Here is an 18,863-nt window from a genome sequence, read left to right as displayed (position 1 = left end):
CAAGGGCTCGGGTGGAAAGCGGGTGTTGTGAGAATGATGAAGTCAACATATGTACTAATATGCTGGACACAGATGATGTATGTACGGAACGTGATGAGTTGTATTAGCCCCTAATATAATGATTATTTAATTTAAAAAAAAAGTTTAACAAGAGTTTTTCATTAAAAGTATTTCAGACATTTTTGGACCTTGAAAGAGGTTTTTAAAGTATGATTCACAAAAGAAGGGACTCTATGAAGTGTTAGTAGAGACTCAACCCTAACTTCCTGCCAGAGAGTCGATTCTGACTGAGTGACACTGGAGAACTGTCCCAGTGTTTGTTCGAGCTCATAACTCTTTACAGCAGGAGAAAGCTCCGTCTTTCTCTGCAACCAGACGTTCTCTGGTGGACTCGGGAGCCCAGGGTGTAACCTGCTGCACCGGCAGGGCTCTTGCAACTGCTGATAACTTTTAAGTCTTTATTTGTTCACACAGGTTTCCCCCCTTGATTGCTGACTTTTTAGACAAAAGGGAAATGCAAATATTAGCCCTGTACTTTAAAACCACTTTCAAGGTCCAAAAATGTCTGAAATACTTTTGATGCAAAACTCCTGTTAAACATTTTAAACGGAGCACAGGGAGTAGGTGTTGGCTACAAAGAGATCATGAAAAAATTAAAACCCTGGAAAAAATATTTATCAATGAAAAGTACTATCAGAAATAGTACCATTTTGAAGGAGCTTGCATCTTCATAGTGCATTCTTTATGTTTTTTCCCCCTAATTTTCCATAAGGAAATTTCTCTCTGAGAGCCCTGTCTGGCCTCTTACCTTTTCTGCAGCCTTCTTTTTGGTTTCGGCGTCCATCCAAGTGAGGTCATCTAAAGTCTGAATGAAAACCTCTCGGATCTGTCTGATCAAGTCCTCAACCTCCAATCAAGAGAACAAACAACAAGGTCAGGTCAGGTATTTAGTCTTTGGACTATGAATTTTCAACATATGGAGCTACAACCTGTCTTTATGCAACTCAATAACAATAAATGTAGACTTATAGACAAACCACGAGCTAAACAAATGGCATTTGGGAAGCATTACTACCCCTGTTAACACTCTTGATTAAATACATCTTAATATATACAGTAATAAAAAATGACATCTTCAGAATGTAATAGCTTCCAGTACCCCATAAAAAGCACTAACAGAAACTAGCAGCCCTTGTCCAAGCGGAGTTTAGTTAAACATGAAGTATCACTTGAGTAGATTCTTTTGCTGTATCTGTATGTGCCATTGTGTTCAACTCAGTAACAAAACAATTGGCTGCATTTGTTATACCTCAAATAAATCCTAGCTTACCTTCTAGGTTTTTAAGAAAACCCTTGTTCTTACTTCAATTGAACTCATCAAACAGTTTATACCCATAGACATTGTGGCTAAGTACTTTTCATACACTTTTTCTGGAAAGTGGATTTTGAACTAACAGGAAGAGCCAGACCCTTGGGAGAAGGAGAGTGAGATTTATTGAGAAACAATAGCAAATTAGGATCCAGAGATTTTCTGCCCAGTTAGCAAAATCATAGCCAAATTATGGACTACTGAATTGCCCAGCAGCGCAAACAAACAGCTGATCGTTCCTGGCGCAGAAACCATTACCAGGTGTTTACTCTCCCCAGCAAAGGCTGCTTCCACGTAAAGCCTCCCCACCGCATCGTCCAGATTCCCATTGACATAGTTTACACAGCGTCTCCAGGTGGCCGTTTCAGATGTCGTGCCATAAAGTGCCTGTGGAAGGTTAGAGACAATGGTGCTTGACCGAGAGTTGGGGGTCGGTGCAGAGCAAGAACACATATTTCCTATTAACGTTTTATGCTTTATGTCCCCTTTACATTCTTGAAGCTAATCACTTCTCACAGTCATACATCCCTGCCCTATAGTAAAACGCAATCTGGCTGGATTGTTTATTTATATATAAATTAGTATATTTCTTCAGTAATACAGCCCAATGAAATTTTGGGCCATTACAAGTTAATAGCCTCTTAGATAGCTTTAGGGGGAAAAACACTGTTATGACTGCATAAACATAAATGAGAAGTAATGTTCAAAAAATGTACCAGAGGGGATAGCTGGTAAAATAAGAAAACACAATTCTGCTCCTTAATGTTTTAGCTAAATTTTAGGAGAACTAGATATGTATAAATTTAAGGACCAATATCAGCTTCAAGATAGGTCAGGACACCAGTTCTACATTGTTTAATTAAAATATATATGTATATTGCCTACGTTTTCTTTTAAGGGAGAAAAACAGAAAACGTTCCATCAATCATGCCCGCCAACTACCATGCTAACTATTCATGAACACCAAACCCACGTGATTTTCTATTCACGAACGCCACACATCGTGTCGGCTAGAGTCCTTTCTTCCTTAGTCTCTCAAAATAAGCCTAAAATAATATTTTTAAATAATGTAGTTACAGTCTAAGCAAAGCCCCTAGGCTAGCTCCAGGTAGGTGTACTCTCATCCACCTGTTGACACGAATGTAGCCCATCTGTGTATGTCTAGTGCACTGAGAGGACCAGAAAATTGCATTCATTGATAAAAGTAACAGTGCAGTTACTTTTCCCACAGGCACAATCAAGCTGGTATTCTTTCATGAATGGCTCAACTGCAAACCCTGACCTTACAACACATTCGTAGTGCCACAGGAGATAAGCCTAAGGCGGCAAGAGCCGCGGACATGGATCCCCCCACCCCCACCCCCCAGGCCATCCATCCTAAGCATAGGCCAAAGAAGCAACATCAAGCAGTTTGCCTCTTGACAACGCTCACCACATTTGAGTGGTGCCCACGGGATACCCATGTATCTCTTTATGCTCCAGGTCTTAAGAAAAGAGAGGGTTTGGTTGTTTTCTTCACCTTGCGAAAAGCATTTCTGGACTCCTTGTAGTTCCGGCTTAGGCTGCTTACAAGATCCATTATGAACCGCCAGGACATTAAGTTTTGAAGATCTCTGTGTGGAAAAAACCCCACCACCCAGCAACAGAAAAGATGAGGCTGCACAGCTTCTCAAGAGTGATATGAATTGCATATTTTGAGGGTACGGGCATTCTGAAATACCTACCTGGCAGAATATTTGGTAAGAATGAGTTTCAGTTTGGTTAGATATTCTGGAGCATAAACAATCACTTCTTCTTCGTTGGGAATATTAATATTCACTGTTGACATGATTTCATTTGTGAAATTTGACCAGCTGAATGGCTGGGGAAACAAGCAGGCACAAAGCATTCAGTAATTATAGATTTCTCCCTTTGGCTCTCAGATTCAATTATGGCTAGAGGGTCAGACCTTCAAGGGTGCCAGTTACATCATTACACCATAGCCAGCTTGCTATTTATTTGGGAATTTCCCTCAATTATTTCCATCAGTGTGGGGGAGAAAAAAAAAAGTTCTACCACATGATTGTTTAGATAGCAGAATTAAAACATAAAGCCTCAAATAACACTATGCAACTAGAAATTAGCCTAATGACATCTTCTTGGTCTAAAAAAATAAAAAAATAAAAGAAACCATTTTAAAAGGGTAGCTCCCTACACAGGGACTGTACTTATTATCACTGAATTATACATGTAAAAACAGATAAACAATGTTTTGTTGTATATGGTTTTGCCACACACACACAAATAAGCCTTCCTTTAATTTTTAAGGCAAGAATTGAAATACATGTTTGTGCTTAGACCAAAAAAATCCAAACTCACTGCCACGGAGTTGATACCAGCTCATCGTGGCCCTGTAGGACAGGGTAGAACTGCCCCTGTGGATTAACAAGACTGTAACTCTTTATGGGCGCAGGCGTCCTCAAACTATGGCCCGTGGGCCACATGCGGCCCGCCAAGGACATTTATCCGGCCCGCCGGGTGTTTTTGCCCTGTTTTGTTTTTTACTTCAAAATAAGATATGTGCAGTGTGACTAGGAATTTGCTCATAGCGTTTTTTAAAAACTATATTCCAGCCCTTCAACGGGTCTGAGGGACAGTGAACTGACCCCGTTTAGAAAGTTTGAGGACCCCTGCTTATGAAAATAGAAAGCCCAGCTTTCTCCCATAAGTGCTTATCTCTGTACATATTTCAATGCAAAGAAAATGTACTATTTATCTTTTTTTACGGACAGCTTTTTCTTCCTTCTTTTTTATAGGAACCCCCCCCCCCCAAGAGGCTGCCCCATTCCTGAAGGTACCACAATACCAGGTTGATGCGTGGAGCGGATGGAAGCAAGCTCCTAGGCCAACTCCTACTTGCAAAATACATTTACTATGTTGTCCTCAGATAGAGAACGTATCACATATTAAACTGATAAGAACAGATGCTGCACTTGATCTTAGCCAAAAGACCGAGAAGCGATTAACGGCAGCTTTGAATAAACTTAATAAGATAATACATATTAGTGGAGAGGTAGTGACATTATAATACATACAATAAGAACGGTCTGCTTTAGATAAACAACACACATTTTAAACATCGGCATTTGGTCTACAGTGTTTCCTCGTGAACCTCTAATCCTCAGAGGTGGATGTGGGGTTGTCAGAAGGTTTCTTGATTTTCTCTCATTTCTCACGTTGTATGTGTGGCTATTTACTTATCAACACAAATAAGAGAAAACAAAAACACGGAGATCATGAAAAGCTTTTTTTTAATGCCACGTTTTAGTGTTTCAGAATATTTAAGTTAAGCAATATTCTGTTATTGTAAAATTATGAATATATCAGTCACTTTCTAAACAAGTATGAAGTACTGTGTCCTTTTCTTGGTTTCTTTTGGTGATTGAGACTCTTTCTCAAAACATATTTATTAAGCACTAATTATATAAAAATGTTGTATGTGAGAAATGCTTAGCTCGGTAGGCTACGTATGATCTTCAAGTATTGTTCACAATAATTAGCACCAAAGATAATCCCTAAATGTGCCACTGAATGAGGTTTTGGGTTTTTTTTAACCCTTTCTCATGAATGCTGCTTCATTTCCTGATCATGTTTAGCAAGACGACACAAAAATAAATACGTAGGCTCCCAAACCCAGTGCACACTAGCTACGGAATTACAAGTATGATGTCAATTGCTCGTTATAAATGGAATCTAAGAAAGGTTCTTGGGAGGGAGGGGGGAAATGAGCAGCCGATATTAAAGGCTCAAGAAGAAGGCAAGTGTTTTGAGAATGATGATGGCAACAAATGTACATATGTGCTTGACATGATGGATGGATGTGTGGATTGTGATAGGAATTGTCCAAGCCCCCAATAAAATGATTTTAAAAAAAGAAGAAGAAGTTTCTTCTGCCCACTTTGAGACAACATCTCCATTCGTTCGCACCGCACACCTCCATGGAGAGCCTTCATGAGAACGTGGCAAGCGCCAGGAGTAAAGGTTCTTGTTCAGTGTTAGGAAGAAACCGAGTGCCTTTCTATTTGGTTGTTCTAGTGAGATAAGTCTATATTGGTCTCTCACATTTTCTGCCCTTTTCTAAAATTTCTAGTATTATTAAATAGTTGGCTTGAAAGGAATTTTACCTTTGAAATTCAATTCTAACTTATCATAATCATAATGATCTAATGAGAGTTTTTGGGTGCTGTCATTAAGTCAAATGGTTGATATCCTCTAAATTAATTTTGAAGTTCAATCAATTTCAATAGATGCTAATTAATTTTAGGAAACGGCATCACAATGTTAAAATTTTAAGAAATGACAAATAAGAGTACAAAGAACTTGCTACTTACCTTTCCATCAATCTCTAATGAGAAGTTATTTTGGATCTGGGTCATTGTCATTTTATTATAAAGAAGCATTGGATCATTTCTATCTTCTGGTTTAGCGGTAGCCTATGAATTTAAAATTTGATTGTTATTAAAAACCAAAAATTCTTTTAAAAACCACAGCTCTATAAGAGGAAAAAATCCAAACCCTCAGACATATACATCAAAACTTTATGTGTTACATTTGTCTTATACCTTATTGTCATATCAAAAAAGCAACAGGAAATATAAGAGCTTTTCAAAGATGTCATGTTTAAAGTTCTTAAGACATATTTTCTATTTGAATACCTGCCCAAACACATAAACAATATGTACAGTCTTCTTTTACAGCGAATGGTTGGCTCCTTCCTTCTTGAAGATCTTTCCTCGCTTGACAAGTTTCTTAGATATAATCATGCACAATTTGTTGCTCAAATATTATCTTTCCCCATTAGCCAGTATCCCACTTAAAATCCAGTCTCCACCCCCTTGAAATCAATAGTCTCTGCAGGAATTTAGGCACAAAATTCCTTTTAAGTCGGAGAGTTAGGTTTCAAGGTATCTGAAGAGAGTAACAACTTCTATTTTTGTGACTCTGCCTAACTAGTTTAGCGCCCTACAATCAATAACCTCAGGTTTATTACGTATTTTCACTGAATCTCTAAAGAGAACAGAAAAAAATAGCAGTCACTCCCAGGTTAGTACGTAAAACAAGAAAAATTAAGAGGCCAAAGATGAAGGCTTAGAAGTGAAAGTGATTTCTCAGTGACATTGGCTTTCATTTCCCTTTTGGGGCACTTAGTTATTCAGTTGTTTAAAAAGTATCTGCTGACTGTCCCTTGCATACACTACCATGCTGGGCACTGTGAGAGATACTTAGGGCATCTAAAGATGTTTTGGGGATGCAAGTCGAATCTTGGATGCTAGGAGAGGAAAGGAATAGGTACCAATAATACAGCACTAACACTGAGCTGAGATAGCTTAAGGGAGAACATGGCTTGCAAGGTGCAAGGGGTGAACACCCCAGTAGGGCACCCTTCTCTTCTAGCGATTGTTACCAACACAGAACCGCCTGGAAGATTGTGTTATTCTTAACGTGCTACTCATCCAGCTGCAGCCCCAAGGACCAGCTGGTTCTGATTGGCGAGTTCTGTTTTCATGTCATTCTAGAGAACCTACAGTCAGCCTTCAAAGTCTTCAGTTCCCAAGACTGATGAGGTCAGAATGGCAGTAGCAAGGGATTGTTGTTTGCAATGTCAGAGGGACCTGAGCCTGAATCGACTAAGGGTTCAATCAACACCTAGCACTGCTCAGGCTCAGAGGTCACTCAGTAAGACGGCAGAAACCATCAAGGGAATGTCAGAGAAGAAAAGGTCCCAGGCATCATGAGGGTAGAGAAAGTTCGGGGTCACATCACTGAGGATTTGCTACAAGTCTCTCATCTGAGCTCCTCGAGCTCAGGAGCCTGCAGGTCTCAATTTCATGGTGTCCCCTCGCCACGTGGACAATGTCCAGGTGCTCATGTCTTCCCAAAGTGATGTCTCAAAGGGATAGAGGCAACCTCTGTGATCGCCTTAAACTTGAAAATAAAATAGAGTCAATCTGAACAAATAAAAGCTGAAGCAACTTTTTTGAATAGTGACCAGTCAGGTGTGCCGATTCTCAAGGGCATCTTAACGACAGCTTGACTACAAACATCAGGATTTTGATGAAATTGACTTACAACAGGTAACTAAATGTATGGAATTTAATTTGCCAAATGTAGTGTGCATCTTGGATGATAGACTCCCACTTGACTAGATAATTCTGCAGTTTCCAATCTTCTTTCAAAGTCAGTGATCCACTAAGAGGCATGTATTTTTATCATTTGGTTAAGGAGTTGAACAGAATTTCCATTTTACCCTTAGAATATGATAGGAAGAAGTGGGAGGGGTGGAGATAGCTACAGATTATTCAGTGTATCCGAGAAAGTATGCTTTACATTGGCAATGTCTTTTTCCAGTGCCATCACAGTTTCCATTTCTAAAGAAATCTGGCTGTGGTTGACGGGCAGATTCCTTTCCTGACGAACCAGTGTGGCCACGGCAATCATGAACTCCACGTACGCTGTGCACGCCTGCGAAGGGGGGAAAAACAGGAGTAAATTACTGGAGACACGCCTAAGTATTCTTCACTGTACTTAGGCTTAACTTTTTTTTTCTTTATTAAATCTTCTTCACAGATAAATCCCCGTAACTCAGAAACTCCTAAATTCCAAAATAAGTTATTTGTACAACTTCTTAGAAGGTGTAACTTCTTTGAATCAGAGCAGTGCAGTAAAGCAGCACTGTGAAAGAACTCATTTATAACCACTTGGTTGAAGAGATTGTCATTTTCTATCAAGATATTTTAAATTTTCTTAATGAGAAATAGCAGTGATAATATACTTGGTGAGTAACAGCATATATCTGTTTTTTTCTTCGATTACAATAAATTGCTTTACCAATTTTTTTTCTGTTTCCTCTGCTCAAACATAGTGCCGTTACTTTGCAAATCACTCCTTAAGCGATGGCCTCAAATGCCTAAAACCACATCTCCTCAGTCCAGGCAGCGTCATGGTTAGGAGACTGTGTTCTCCTGGGCACCTCTGAAACACGCTGGTGGCTTTCGCTTACTTCCCTAACTGGCTCTTGTTACTGTGACATTTTACTAGTAAGGACCATTTTATATCAATATATAAAGAAACATTTTACTATGAAAACGTTTCCAAGAACCCAAGTTTATCCTCATGTACCTTGTAACACGGTAAAGAATGCAAAAACCAAACCCACTGCCCTTGGGTTGATTCCAACTCACAGTGACCTTATGACGGATGTCAGACGATGGGTCTCTACTGGGGCAGACAACATCCCCCCTTCTCCCACACAGCGGCTCAGAGTGGAATGCTGCTTCGAAAGGAAACGGAGCTCCGCTTTGTAAGTCTAAATCCATGACTCTTCACTGGCCCTCCCCTCCCTCCCCATCAGCAATTTAAAAAGATAGGATCCCACTTCAACAAAATGTACTCCGTATTCCAGTTCCCAGCTGAACCCTGACTACAGCAGGTAAAGTGATTACTGAAGAGCCCTTGCATGTCAGACAGCACAGAACAAACGGGCTCGCCTTGTCTGTCAGGCATGTTCACAGATGAATAGAAAGGGTGGTTACAGTTAACGCCTTCGTTTTCAAGAGGGTTTTATAACTCCACCAACTGCGTATCAGTGAAAGGGGCAGACCTGTAGGTATTGTGACTGCAAAGGCACAGCTGAATTTATAGTGACAAATAAGTCTATCAAGCCTAAGACTAGGAAGAAAAGGAAAAATGTATTCTATCAAACTAGATCCTAAGCAAAATGTTCAAAGAACTTGTGGATTTGAATGTAAAGAGAACAAGCTTAGGTAAGATTTAATAATGGCATCTTGTAACCTTCATTAAATTCCAACTCCATAGTTCCCCGGGAAGAGGGGTCCTCTTTTTAGAAATGAAGAGCTCGCTAGTATCTCTACCTAAGGATCTGCTACCTAGCAAAGCAAACATTTTTTCTCCAGCTATTGAAACCTAAATATCTAAGGTCACAGGAATAAAAGGAAAATGTTATCCACAGTCTTATCGATTTTATCCTTTTCCTATTGACAGGTAATCGCAATACATATTCCATGTATAGTAAATAAATATCCCAAGTTCACACCTCATGAGATGACCATGCTACTCCAAAGCGTAAGTAGGCAGTGTTTTGAGCTAACAGCATGTAAATTGAAACACTTATACATCTGTCTGCCTTTGTCGGGCAATAAATACCAACTAGGAAAGAGATAATAATTTGACATGTCCCTGAGCTATTGAGATTTTTCTGTGCTACATGGATTGGATGCTATTGTTAATGAGGTGAGAAAACAATAATCGGAATCCTCTTATGCACTTGGTTGATTCTGCTAACCAGATTTGTGGCCTTACAAGATGTGAAAACTATAGAAATTGGCATAAGACAAGCACAAGGACACCGGATCATGCTTCGACCCTGCTGAGTTAGTAAAATTTCGAGAAAACAGCAAGCATACGACATCACTGACTTCTGGGATGCCTGAATACTTAGTACAGCTTCATGGAATACACTACTTTTTAAGGGCTCGATTGCCCAGTAGCACAGGTTATTATGAGTTGGGCTCCGAACCGCAAAGTGGACAGTTCAAAACCAGCAGTTGCTCTTTGGGAGAAAGGTGGGGCTTCCTATTGTAAAGATTTCGTTTCAAAAACCTCCCAAGACAGTTCTACTGTCTTACTGAGTCACAATGAATTGGAACCAGTTTGACGGCAGTGAGTGCAATTTGCTTGTTGATTGAATATTGAATAGTACCTGGTAACCACTGAACTATGATCGTTTAAAGTCTGTGCATGGATTAGTATATTGCCAACCTGCTGGCTTTCAAATTAATCTCACTCACTCATGGCAACGGAGTCCATTCTGACTCAGAACAACCCTCTAAAGCAGACTAGAACTGCCCGTGACTCCCTGAGACTGTACCTCTTGGGGAACAGAAAGGCTCCTCTTTCTCCGGAGGACCACCGGACTCGATGATCTTTTGTTTTTTGGCCAAATGCAAAACCCACAACACCCCCAAAGCTCCTTCAAGTGAATCTAGTAGTCGTCAAAAACCCAAACCCAGGCGGACTACCATGGTTCAATGTTTTTTAGAAAATATGAATCTATCTCAAGGCTTTCATCTTCTTCCTTGAGACACTTCTAGATGTGTCAAGTGATTATAGTTGTCATGATTTGAGAATTTTTTTTACATTCTAACATTAAGATTTCACATTAAGAAGGACATTATCCAGGATTGGTTGTTTAAATGAATTTTTTTCTTTCTTGTTTTGTCACTGAGAGAGCAATCAGTTACTAGGATGGAAGCCAATGATTGCTTTCTCTGGAGGCGTTTTTGAAGTCTGAGGTTGTAATTCATGATCCTAAGTGATGAAGATCCACACAAACACCTCACTGGCCTTTTCCTTTTGGTTTATTAATGTTGTAGATTCCAATACTTGCAACAGCAGGTTCAAAAGCAATAGTTTCTTGTAAATGATTGGGTGGAATTCAAATAAGAGTAAGTTTGTGGGGTTTTAAGCACACACTGCCATTGAGAAAACATGAACTAACATTCACAACCAAAAATTGTCGTTTTCATTAGAACTATCTTCATTTTGGAAGGCAAGCAATGGAGGATAGAACTTGAACTCTTCTTTCCTGGCTGGGCAGTGCCCGGGGGAGGGGGTGGGGAGAGGGCTGGGTGTAGGAGGGAGATTGATGCTTGTTAGACTTGCCATTTGACTACTGTGGTCTTAACTTGTTATGAAGGAGAGGAAACAAGATCCAGGGAGCAACAAAACGCTTTCCAGCCAAAGAGACTGGTAAAAGGGACCTTGGTATTCCAACTACATGCAAACCCAATGGTTCACATCCAAATCCTCTGCTCTGTAACACCCAACTCTTACAAAACGTCAACCTTCCCCTTGAAGAAAGGCAAAAAGGGGAGAGCCATGAAGTCAAGAATCAGAGAACTATGGTATTTTTAGCACACTGGTGCTAGGAGATATTTCGTAGTGTTACAGGAAGTTTCCTGGGAAACACATGGGGGACTGATTTTGAATGAGATACAATGCAGAAAAGAAAAGAAGTTTCCTATCAAAAAGACATACAAACATTTTCTCGTGTGAGCAGCATATCGACTTGCTTCCATGGAAGGACTGCAGACCTAAGAGAATCCCACAGCTGTTCTAGGGGCTTTAAAACACACTTATAGTATAAAAGCATAATCATGTTATTTTTTAAAAAACATCCCCAAGAAAGACCCTGCAGCAGAAGAAACACAGAATGGTGATTCCCCCGTGCACTCACAGGGAGGTTAGTCGGAGCTTCTGGGGGGTTATTAGGAGAACTTGGAGCGTCATCGGGATGCCAATTATAGAATTACTAGGGTTTAGTGCATGCTTTTGATAAATCAAATATAGTTTTATGTTTTTTTTAAACAAACGGAACTCATCCGTTTTAAAATAAATTCTAATCGTATTCACTAAGTCCCAAGTTTCAAAAAAATGTGGATTGATACAATAGCTTAAATGGACTTTTAAAAACCTAGCAAGGCATGACAATGGTACAAGAGCTGGCAGAATTTTGTTTTTGCTGTACATGAAGTTCTTATACGTGGAAACCAGCTGGGCTGCTAACAACAATGACACTGTGTTTTATGAAATACAGATATTTAGATTAGGGAAACGCTCCTGATTATGAGTCACTTGGTGACCAGGTAATAAAAGGTCCGCCGCTACCCTTCCAAGATCGATCTTATCAAGAGAGATGTTATGTTACACCCTTTCACCAGCTTACCACAGATCTGCTTGCTAAATCCACTGAGCTGTTTACAACAGCACAAAAACCATGTCCCACTAAGAGGGCCACGTGCAGAAGTGATCCTGGGCCAGCTCACAGGTCCCAACTCCCCTTCCCCTTCTCCAAGTCCACCGCCATCTTTCACCTGGACTACCAGGTGACCTGACCTTCTCCACACAGCACTAAAAAACCCAAATACAATCACGTCTAAGTTACCCACCAGCCCCACTTCCACTCATATCACCTGTCAGAGTCACTTTTATAATACTTCATCACAACTTACCAAATCCTCTTATTTGCTGGTTTTGTATTACCTGTCTCTTTCTAATAGACTATGGGCTCCATGACAACAAGGGTCCTTTCTATGGGGCTACTCAACTTTTTGTACTTTAAGATGATCTCAGGTCCCTTAATAACTTTTCAGCATTTGTTGTTGTAGTTAGGTGCTGTGGACTCTGTTGTGACTAATAATGGCCCTATAGATAAGAGAACGAGGAGCCCGCATGGTGTAGTAGGCACGAGTTGGGCTGTGATCTGCATAGTCAGCACTTTGAAACCACCAGCATCTCCATGGAAGGAAGACTGGACTTTCTACTCCTGCAGACAGTTCCAGTCTTGGAAACCAACAGGAGGGTCGCCATGAGTCAGCACTGCCTGGAAGGCAGTGAGAGAGCGAGCGCTACAAGAGAATGACACACTGCCTGGCATGGCACCATCCTTGCCACTGCTATGCTTGAGCCCACTATTGCAGCCACTGTGTCGATCCCCCGTGTCCAAGCCTTTGTCTTTTTTGGTGCCCTACTACTTTAGCAAGCATGATGTCTTTTTCCAGGCCTGGTGTCTCCTTGTCACATGACCAAAGTATAAGGGGAAGTTCTGCCATCGTCATTTCTAAGAAGCATTCTTCCAATATAGATTTGTTTGTTCTTCTGGCAGTCCATTCAACTCTCAGTCATGTTTCCCTGTGGACCTACCTTATTCAATGTCCAACTTCCATATGCATCTGAGGTGGTTGAAAATACCATGGCTTGTCTAACTTAGTCACCAAGGTGACACCTCTGCTCTTTAACATTGTACATTGATTGAGTGTAGTCTATTTGCCAAGGCAACACATTGATTTTTTTAGTGTTCTTTCCATGGGCGTTGACTATGGAGTCAAGTTAAATGAACTCTTTGACAACTTCAATCTTTTCTCTGTTCATCACGATGCTTCCTATAGATCCAGTTGTGAGGATTTTTGTTTTCTTTACCTTCAGTTGTAATCCATACTGAGAGCAACAGTCTTTAATTTTCATCAGCAAGTGCTTTAAGTCCCTTGCTCTCAGTAAGCAGGGTTTGGTCAAACTTCTGGCAATCCTGATGCAGAGCTATATTTCCTTTAATCGTTTGTCAAATGATTTGCTCAACATACAGATTAAGTTCGGTAGCACATGCATGTCTGAAATATACCTTCTCGATCTAAAACCATGCAATAGTACCTTGTTCTATTCAAATGACTGCCTCTGGGACAGGATCCACAGGATACAACGAAGTGCGCTGCAATTCCCACTGGTTGCCCATAGTTTGTTATGATTCACAAGGTCAAATGCCTTTGCATAGCCAACAAAAAATTAAACATCTTTCTGGTATTCTCTGCTTTCAGCCAAGATTCATCTAAGGTCAGCTATGATATCATTTGTTACATATCCTCTTCTAAATCTGGCCTGGATGTCTGGCAGTTCTCTGTCAATGTAATGTTACAGATGTTTTTGAATTATCTTCGGCAAACTTTTACTTCCATTTGAGACTCTGCACCTTCTCTTGGATTCTTTTTCTGTGGAATAGGTACAAATATGGATCTCTTCCAGTTGGTTTGCTGGGTAGCTGTATTCCAAATTCCTTAGTATACACGAGTGAATGCTTCCGGTGTTCTATTAGCTGTTTGAAACATTTATTTGGTATTTTGTCATTTCCTGGAGCCTTGCCTTTCCTGGAGTTTGGACTCTTCCATTGAATATCATTGATCCTTGATCATAGGTGAATTATGTAATGGCTAAGCACCAGCCAATTCTTTTGGTATAGTGACTATGCTTCCATCTTTTTTTGATGCTATTTTCTACATTGCCCAATATTTGGCCCATAGACTCCTTCAATATTACAGCTGGAGACTTGATTTTTCTTCATTTCTTTCACTGCTTTCATTTCATATTTCACCTGATGTCATCTGCTGAGTGTGTTCTTACTTTTTGGCTATTGAACTCCAGGTCTTTGCATATTTCACGATGACTTTTTACTTTGTTTCTGTGAATTCCCTTGTGAACATTTTTGGTCAGGTCTTTCCACCATTTCTTCCATTTGCTTTAGCAACTGTATTTTCAAACTTTGTTTCCACATCTCTTCCACGTCTCTTCATCATCATCTTTTTGATGACCCTCTACTTCCTTCATCTGAGATGTTCTTGACTTATCAGGTCCACATGCATCAGTGTCTAGTGAGTCAACCACTTCTTGAGATGTTCTCTAAATTCAGGTGGGATTTATTTGGTCCCTAACTGGAAGATGAGACTTGAATGTTGGAAACAGCTGTGCCTGATTCATGCATAAAACTTATTAATTAGGTGAGCTTCTCGAGACCAGACAACAAAAAACAAAAATAGCCTCTATTTTAATAAACTGAGTCGTTTTCTATTGTTTAAATTAATTTTCTCTAACAGACACATGTATCTTCTAATTTATGACCATAAGCAAGTCACTTAACCTCTTTGGGTCTCAGTATCCTCATTTATCAGAGGAGTGGTGGGCTAAATTCTCCAGTGTCCCATTTAGCTCTTAAAAATCTGTGCAAGACTAACTTTAATTATGCAGGAAAACATATGATCCTGTCATTGGAAAAACACAAGCACATATATCTTTTGAATTTTGATTGCCTTAGGCACGGTTCCCTCTTTAATTGAGTGGAAAAGGACATCATTGAAAAAGAACTGAGGTATTTAAGTTAAAAATTATAACCAGGGGAATACAACACACATTTCTCAAAATTTAACATTTAAAAGTACAATAATAATAATAATAATAATAATAAAACTTTAGAAGTAGAAATGCCTTTAACATGAGAAAGAATTGATTTTGTGCTCAAGAAATGAAATGAGAAATACTTCTTGAAAACCAAATGAGTTTTCTACTTTTATTGCCACCATGCACGGCACTTTCATATTGCGGATGACATACAAATGACGCACGCAAAACTTCCATTTTTGAGGTATTAAGAACACCAAAAAAGTGTTTCTATCAGTACAAATGATCTCCATAAGTAATTGCAGATGTTATTGCCACCATCCATCAAGCCAGAAATATGAGGCTATCTGTCCCTGTTCATATTTGCAGCTTCAGAAACCGGAAATAGGGTCCCAGTGAGTCGGAACCAACTTGGTGGCAGTGGGGTATTGTCACCACGTGCCTGAGTTTGGATTGGGGATTATGATTTAGCCAGGGAGATCTATAAGTGTTTAATGGGTTCGTTTCGGGCAATTCTGCTTAGTAAAAGCATTGGGGACTCACACTTAGTGTTAGGGCCAGAGGGAGTGAAGGATTACAACTAGATGAGGTGCCAGTCTGCTGATGGTTGCTGTGGGAAGCTGTAAAAGTGGGGAGTCAAGATTGCTCAGATCCCAGCTTACCGTGGTGGTTTACCCAGTCTTTTCCGACAACAGGGTCTTGTCATATAAAGCACCATAGGGTTATTTTGATTGGAGGGCAGAGGTGACCTTCGCCCATCACCAGTTCCCAAAGCACAGAGGCAGAACCTCATACTCAAAACTATCGTTTTCAAGGCACAGGTTAGAGCTACAGGTAAAGAAGCTAGAATTCTCGGCTCAAAATAAGAACCCCGTTCTTGGCAAAAACCATGTAGTGACCCAATGCCTATTCCTAAAACTTCCTTTGGTCATTGTCAATAAAATAATGGGAAATTTACATGAGGGACTGCAAGTGGTGGAGATTGAGAAGAAATTTGGGAAATAAGAGAAAATTAAGATTTTTTAAAAAATAGCAATCTACCTCTCCAGGAAAAAATGATGTCAAAAAGGGCAAGGAGGATATAGAAACATTCCAGTATTTATTCATGTCTGGAATGACAGGTAGATTTTTTCTCATATCCAAATTCCCTTCAACTGGAAGGAGCTTGCTTGCAGTCCAGAGCATTAATGGAAAAGGGGCCTAAGGCTGAGAAGAGTGGAAAGAATCCAGGGATCAAACCAGTGGTGATGGACTGGGCGCAGGGCACGGAATTTGCCACATGGCTGTTAGTCCGCTCCCAGGCACTGGAGGGCAACTACCTGTAGTGGGTAACTTATGGGCAGGAAAGTCCTGTGATGCTGAGTTTTCACTACAGTTTTGTTGATTTAAAGAACCAAGGGCTAATGTAACGGGGAAAAAAAAGACAAAAGTTTGACTTCCAGTTTTATGACTGCACCCTGGATTACTCACCTTAAACTCCACACACACCTGGGCTGTAATTCCATAGATAGAGGTATTCTTATTACTGATCCTAGATTTGATCACCACTGTGCTACGTGACTCAAAATGCGATGTTATCTTGATTGGATGCAAACTCTGCCAGACACTGATAAAGACTCAGGGGCCTCCATACTCTCATTTTTCTGTTTAGTAATTGTGATAGGTAGGTTTATTGTGGTAACCTGGCTAATGAGCACATGTGGGATTAATTGAAGGGCAGAGAGATAAACGGCTCAGTGAACCTCGCCTTTCTTGTCTCTTGCTCTTTGATGATCAGACCAGTGTGCCTTAGCTTGTTCTCTGCCTCAATTTGCAAGCTATACTACCTGTGGGACACCTAACCCATGGACTGTGTCGCTGTAGTTTGAGGTTCCTTCAATGCCTGCTTTGCCACACTTTTGGAATGTACATCTCTTGAGCCAGACCCTGTCATCTGGCTGACTGTTGGTGACCTGCCTTGCTGTTTGCTGCCTGTGCCTGGATAGCCTGAATTGCTCTACAGAGGACTACCCAGCAACCCTCAAGACTTGAAGGGCTGCCAGTGTCTCACAACTGTCTCACAGGAGTGAGTTGCACTGAGCCATTTGTACTGCTTTATAATTTAATTGTTTATTTCTTAAAAAATCATTAGTGTCCTGGTTTTGTTTCTCTAGAGAACCCTGTCTAACATAGGAATAGAAATTTCCAAACTGCCAACTGAGCTTTATGAAGGCACAAGAGTCCAGAGGTAGCACAAGTGGTTAAGCTACTAACCAAAAGGTTGTTGGTTCTAATTCACTCAGAGGTACATTGGAAGAAAGGCCTGGCCTAATTTCAGAGAAGTCGCAGCCATTCTCATTCTGTGAACAGTTATACTCTGACATACATGGGGCCACCATGAGTTGGAATCAATTGGAAGGCAACTATTTTGGGGAATCCTCTGTCATGGCACTTAGGCATGGTGATGAAACCATTCCTCCATTCTAACCAATGGAATATGTGCTGAGATGCATGTAACTGCTTCACCACTTACAACAATAAAAACCACCTGTTCACAACCTTCGTTCTTTGCTTTTCCCTTGTGGCCAGAAATGAGAACAGGGCACCAATGGACCAACTTTGACCAGGCACATGTAAAACATCAAAGAATATTGCATCTAGATCAACAGGAGAGAAGAACATTGGGGTCCCAGCACTGCAGTGGAGCAGAGCTTTCAATCTGAAGGTGTGACCCCAATGGCTAGCAGGTCAATGCTAGAGGCAAGAGGTAGTTGTGAAGGTTGCTCTGAACTTGATACTCCTACTGTAAAAGTCCTCTGAAAGTCAAGTTAGAAAGCAAAGTAAGGATGCAGCATTAAAGGAAGTCTTTTGCTGTACCACACCCTGGTCCAACTCAGCTCTACCCTAAGCTGTTAACTCTTTCTTTATATATATATTTATTATAGACTAATTAAACCCCGGAAAATGGACTTTTAAAAATGGGTCATCTACTTTAAATACCAAGAATCAATGCACAAATAAGGAATTTTGTTTCTTAAAATAACTTCTTTCACTCTACTGAGCCTACTTTTTAAAGGTAGCGCCTCAACTATATGTGATTTTTAAGTATCTATCCTGAGAAAACAACATAAGCAGGCAAACTGTAAATGCGACCTTCGTCTTTTTGATTATTCATAAATGTCTACCAGATCATTTTGTTAAGTTATTTGTTGGTTTGTTTTACCTCTGCATAGATACCAGTGCATTCATAGTAGTCCCGGGAAGGGAGGCCAAGTCGAGGCTGGTCAAACTATTAGAAAACAAAACAAAAAAAGACAAAAGAGAATAAACTATTCAACTGAAATAGAACAGGTGGATGAAATATAATCATGCCTATCCTCTGAGAAAGATCACAATCTCCTTAATTTTTATAAGAGAAATAATCAGGCATGGAGACATAGGCAGGTGATGATTTCCATACTCTGTGTGTTGTGCTGATGGGCGGTAACAGGATCTGGATGATCGTGCTGCAGATATTTGGAGAAATCAAACAAGACTTTAACAAAAAATATACACGGAGAGTCTCCATAAGGGAAAACACTCCTAAAGGCCAACAAATAATCACTGAACTACAAGCTTTTCTCTCTTGTTGTGTTTTGTTTTGATTTCTGTCACTGGTTTATTGTTGTTTTGTTGTATATTGTTGCTTGGTTATGCTCTGTCTTGTTTTTGTGCATGTTATTATCTCTGCAGGTCT

General features: G+C 40.2%; 1 protein-coding gene and 1 non-coding gene across 3 annotated transcripts in view; both read right to left on the bottom strand.

The window, feature by feature from the left end:
• MME (membrane metalloendopeptidase) overlaps positions 1-18,863 on the bottom strand; it is a 117,308-nt gene that overhangs the window by 42,873 nt on the left and 55,572 nt on the right. For both annotated transcript variants that reach the window (XM_045297587.1, XM_004704133.2), the window contains exons 8-14: positions 18,351-18,416; positions 7,736-7,870; positions 5,740-5,841; positions 3,094-3,230; positions 2,889-2,982; positions 1,628-1,756; positions 809-907 (exon numbers count right to left, since the gene is read on the bottom strand). In XM_045297587.1, coding sequence (XP_045153522.1) covers positions 809-907; positions 1,628-1,756; positions 2,889-2,982; positions 3,094-3,230; positions 5,740-5,841; positions 7,736-7,870; positions 18,351-18,416 — 762 coding nt within the window. The remainder of the gene's footprint in view (positions 1-808; positions 908-1,627; positions 1,757-2,888; positions 2,983-3,093; positions 3,231-5,739; positions 5,842-7,735; positions 7,871-18,350; positions 18,417-18,863) is intronic.
• Positions 4,181-4,371, bottom strand: LOC115872182. Its single transcript, XR_004047718.1, has one exon. It is a non-coding gene; the product is annotated as a U2 spliceosomal RNA (small nuclear RNA).

The sequence above is a fragment of the Echinops telfairi genome, unplaced genomic scaffold (assembly GCF_000313985.2).
Source record: "Echinops telfairi isolate 266 unplaced genomic scaffold, ASM31398v2 ScPeMD7_7420;HRSCAF=8458, whole genome shotgun sequence".
Classification (NCBI taxonomy): Eukaryota; Metazoa; Chordata; class Mammalia; order Afrosoricida; family Tenrecidae; genus Echinops; species Echinops telfairi.
The sequence above is the reverse complement of the archived record's forward strand: the minus strand, read 5'-3'. Positions and strand labels throughout refer to the sequence as shown.